A 4,918-nucleotide genomic window follows, 5' to 3' on the forward strand; every position below is an offset into this window, starting at 1 on the left:
TATATATATATATATATATATTCATAAAACTGCAATGAAACTAAAGTAACTATTTATATGTATTTAAATTGTGTATTCCTTGACATACAAACACACCCTCAAAAGTATTTAAAACACGGGAGGGAGTCAGTTTACCTGAAGGTTTGAGACACTGAAGGGCGTCCGTATGACCCATAATCTGTAGAAACCCCATGAGATCACCCAACACACAGCCTTGATCTCCCATGTGCTTGAGCATCACACGGGACGGACTGCCATCCACCTCCAAAACCTTCAGAGAGCACATGTCCATATCATCCACACTGTACATGTGAGACAGAGGGACACCAAAAAGTTACTTTTAGTGTTAAAATGATGAAAAAAGACAAGAATTATATCTACTGTGCACTTCATTGAAGGATTCTGTCAGAGGATAAAGTGGAAAGATAAAGTGAAGATTTGACAGATGGCTGATTTCGCAATGTAGTGTTTTTGAACCTTACTATAGTAAAGTATGCTACAGTACTTACTGGGTTCTCTTTCAAACATTCGCTCGGTATCTCACTATGGGAACGCCTCTGGCGTGACAGATCCTGGAAGCACCAATAACACCACATCTGTCAGTTGACAGACCAATTGCGACAGTGATGCGGGAGTCCCACCTCCCTGCTATATATACCACTGCCGGTGGTCCCCACTTCATTCTCGTTTTAGGGAAATATTCGCTGTCAAGGTGAATTTTTCTCTCTGGATTCTGCTGTTTTCTCTTTTCGTGGGAACCAGCGCGTCGAGGCGGGTTTTCACATTCTTTCTTGTGTTTTAGTGGTATACGGATCGGCCGATCCAGCCACATTATTATTCGGAGTGGTGTTCGCGTCTCTGTCATGGCGACGTCTACTGGGGCTGATGGCCTCGACAATCTCGGTCATTCCACTGGGATTGTTGCGAATGAGAGAGTTTCAGCACTGGATAACAGCGCAGCGTTTGTGTTCAAAGCAGCACCTCAACCGCAGAATGATGTCACCATCACGGAGTGCGAGCTCTTCGTCACTGGAGGGATCGCTCTTTTCTCACGTCAGGAACACTGGTAGGGGCAGTTTCTTTGAGAAAAGTGGTGATGACGGATGCGTCGCTCATGGGTTAGGGAGCAGTGTGCGAGGGCAGGATAGAGAATTTCGCTTTAGAACGCGCACATAAACTTTCTGGAGTTGTTAACAGTGTTTCTGGCAGTGATACATTTTGTGCACTTTCTGAGAGACCACCACATTTTGATCAGGTCAGACAATACGATGGCGGTGGCATACATAAATCGCCAGGGGGGAACACGTTCCCCTCAGCTTCACAATTTGGGACAGAAACTGATAGTGTGGAGCGCGAAGCATTTTCATTCATTATGGGCAACGCATGTTCCGGGAATAATGAATGTGGGGGCAGATCTCCTATCAAGGGGGAATCCTCTTTACGGAGAATGGACTGTCCACCCGCAGGTGGTGAGAGTCAGTTGTGGGAGAGGTTCGGCCGGGCTGCCGTAGATCTCTTCGCCTCGCATGAAAACACACACTGCCCTCTGTTCTTTTCTCTGGCGAGAGACGGTGCGCCTATGGGTGTGGATGCTCTAGCGCACCCGTGGCCGCGCGTGCGGCTATACGCGCTTCATCTGCTCTGATCATGCCAACCTTAAGAAGGGTAAGAGAGCATGGTCACTCAGTAATTCTGATCGCCCCGAACTGGCCAGGGAAATTATGGCTAGCAGAGATAATTCAACTCCTATGCGGACAGCCATGGCCTCTCCCGTTGCGCAGGGACCTCCTCTCACAAGCGCGAGGGGAGATTTTTCATCCAGCCCCGGACAGAGTGGCTCTCTGGGCTTGGCCCGTGAAAGGCTGAACTTAAGTGTTGCGGGGCTACCTCCTAGGGTAATTGAAACAATTCAGAACGCTAGAGCGGCTTCAACGCGCTCTGCGTATGATCGGAAATGGAACGTGTTCGAGCAATGGTGCATGCACAGACGCAGGGTTCCTTTCCTATGCTCGGTTGCGGACGTGTTATGCTTTCTGCAGGAGCTTTTAGACAAGGGCAGAACTTTTTCTAGTGTAAAAGTGTACCTTGCCGCGATATCTGCGTGTCATGTGGGGATTGACGGAAAAACTGCAGGTCAGCACCCGCTCGTATGCAGGTTTATGAGAGGTGCGCGGCGTCTGAACAGGGTTTCCAAGCCGCTGATTCCGCCGTGGGATCTCAGCTCCCTTTCGAGCCCATAGAGAGTATTGATTTAAAGCTCCTTTCGTTAAAGGTTGCTTTACTGTTGGCTCTGTCGATCCCACGAAGCGGGTTAGTGAACTTCATGCGTTGTCGGTTCATACCTCCTGCATGCTGTTTGCTACGAATTACTTGAGGGTAACTCTAAAAACTAACCCCGCTTTTGTGCCTAAGGTGAGCGAGTCAGCGCTCGCCTGTAGGCAAGTGCATTTAATGGCTTTTCATCCGCCTCCTTTTTCTTCATCAGAAGACGAACGGCTTCATTGTTTGTGCCCTGTCCGTGCATTGCGTCACTATGTGGATAGAACGAAGGCACTAAGGAAGAGTAATCAGTTATTTGTGTCATGGGCTGAGTCTTATAAGGGCAAACCTATTTCACGTCAGCGCCTGTCACACTGGGTAGTGGAAGCTATTATATTAAGTTATAATAGCGTGGGTCTTCGTCCTCCTGATGGACTGACAGCTCATTCCACCAGAGGCATGTCTGCTTCATGGGCACTGTTTAAAGGTGTGTCAGCTCAGGACATATGTGAGGCAGCGAGTTGGGCTTCGCCTCACACTTTTGTTCGGTTTTACAGACTGGATGTCACAGAGCCTTTGTTGGCTCATTCCGTCCTGAGTGTGTAAAAAAACAAAAATTGTGGGTTGACAGGCCTGCTTCGGACAGCATATCTGCAATACGGGAGTTGTCTATATCCCATAGTGAGATACCGAGCGAATGTTTGAAAGAGAACGTTAGGTTACTTACGTTCCCCGGTTCTCTGATAACATGAGTGAGGTATCTCACCACACTTCCCTCCTTGCAGTTGCACGGAGAAGAGATATGCAGAGAATGAAGTGGGGACCACCGGCAGTGGTATATATAGCAGGGAGGCGGGACTCCCGCATCACTGCCGCGATTGGTCTGTCAACTGACAGATGTGGTGTTATTGGTGCTTCCAGGATCTGTCATGCCAGAGGGCGTTCCCATAGTGAGATACCTCACTCACGTTATCAGAGAACCGGGGTTACGTAACCTAACGTTTTCAATTTACTATAGTAGATTCCATAGAATACATACTGTATAATCATGTAGTGAAAATCTAATATTTTGGCAGCCATGTACTATAGTAAAATGTAGTAAAGACCTACTATAGTATTTACTATAGTAAGGTAAGGTTCAAAACATGTACTACAGTTTAGTATATACTACAGTTTGTTAGTTTCATGTCGGTTCTAGTAAAATGTTCAGTTTTGTTACCTCATTTTAAATCGCTTGTCATTTTTCACGATCTCCCCCAGTTTTCTCCATCCTTTGTTGTTGGCCTTGTCGAGGGTCTCGCAGAGCCTCTTTAACACCGATTCCTTTAATAAGTTGATATTTAGAGAGTTGTCGTTCATATCTGACATGATGGGTGACTGACGGGCGCCAGCTGACACACTGACTGCTTCACCTACAACCCCATAAAGCCATTTCAAGAGCAACATTAAAAATACATTTTATGAAGTGAACAGCAAAAAATCCTGCAACGTAAAAGCGACGCGAATGTACGCCTTCAGGTTCCGCATTAGTAATAAAACGAATTGAATGCATTTTCATATTCTTATATTATGCTTTAGGTTTAGCTCATAAAGTTTTCACAAAGTTTAGTGTACAGTTACCCGAAAGTAATGATATCACCAGCACAAACACATAGTACGTCACAACCTAACGTTACCGCAGATCACATCAGGTCGAAATAAAGTACATTAAGCGACATTAATCCTGGCAGATGCATTAGAAAAACATACGTGTTCGCATCACTTCCTGGTGTGTGACTAAAGGAAAGGGAAAGCGAAGCGTTTCGCATCTCCTGCGCTCAAGAAAGGTGTGATCGATTTCATGCGACGCTGCGCAGACCGGTCGATGTGTGACATCAAATATCGCGAGAGCGATTGACAACTGTACGCTTTTGAAACGCTCTCGCGATACTCGCTGTCAAACGCCGATCGGTCTGCGCAGCGCACATAAAACCTTTCGCTTGGGATTTACACAAAGTCTACTCAAGAATCTTAAAATATCGAATTTAAAATGTCTAGTTTTACTTAATGTTGATTTTACACATGTCGATTTTGCTATTTGCCTCTTGTCTTCAATATTACCCATGTAATCTTATATATCATATGTTTTATTATGGGTTATAATGTCTATACATCCGTTTAGTGTCTGACCAGTGTGTTTTAAACGCACTCTCTTCCAAGTTTGTGTCATTTGGCATCAACGCCAGTGTCTCAAGGGAAATTATGAATGTGACTTTGATAATGACCACACACGTGCTGAAAGGAAGTTTGGTGTGTGTTATGTAACACGCCTAAACCAGCTCTGTTTGCAGATTTTGAGATTCAAAATCAGGACCACATATAATAAAAAAAAAGCACAGAGAAACCATCCACATCATCACAGTGACACTTTTCTATTCCTCTTTTCATTTTTGGGTGAAGTATCCCTTTAAGTTAAGCAGTTATAATTGACAAAACAGTTTCAAAATCAATGTTTATTGTGACTTGCCCTCTCATTCTTCAAGTAGTTATATTTTCGAAAACGTGTCGTGTCAGGCTAGAGAAGCGCCACATAGCCCTACATCATCCACAGATGTTTGAAAGGAGTTTAAAATGCTCTCCGGCGCCAGACATTCACAAATAAAACAACATAAAGAATATA

The 4,918-nt window shown here is 45.0% G+C and overlaps 1 protein-coding gene across 4 annotated transcripts in view; it reads right to left on the reverse strand.

Moving 5' to 3' along the window:
* malt1 (MALT paracaspase 1) overlaps positions 1-4,111 on the reverse strand; it is an 11,564-nt gene extending 7,453 nt beyond the window's left edge. For 3 of the 4 annotated variants that reach the window (XM_057325087.1, XM_057325079.1, XM_057325060.1), the window contains exons 1-3: positions 4,009-4,111; positions 3,479-3,671; positions 136-302 (exon numbers count right to left, since the gene is read on the reverse strand). In XM_057325087.1, coding sequence (XP_057181070.1) covers positions 136-302; positions 3,479-3,671; positions 4,009-4,018 — 370 coding nt within the window. In that variant the 5' untranslated portion in view covers positions 4,019-4,111. The other variant, XM_057325070.1, reaches the window with a different exon arrangement.
* Positions 4,112-4,918: the final 807 nt, after the last annotated feature.

The sequence above is a fragment of the Triplophysa rosa genome, linkage group LG2, assembly GCF_024868665.1.
Source record: "Triplophysa rosa linkage group LG2, Trosa_1v2, whole genome shotgun sequence".
In the NCBI taxonomy this organism is placed as follows: domain Eukaryota; kingdom Metazoa; phylum Chordata; class Actinopteri; order Cypriniformes; family Nemacheilidae; genus Triplophysa; species Triplophysa rosa.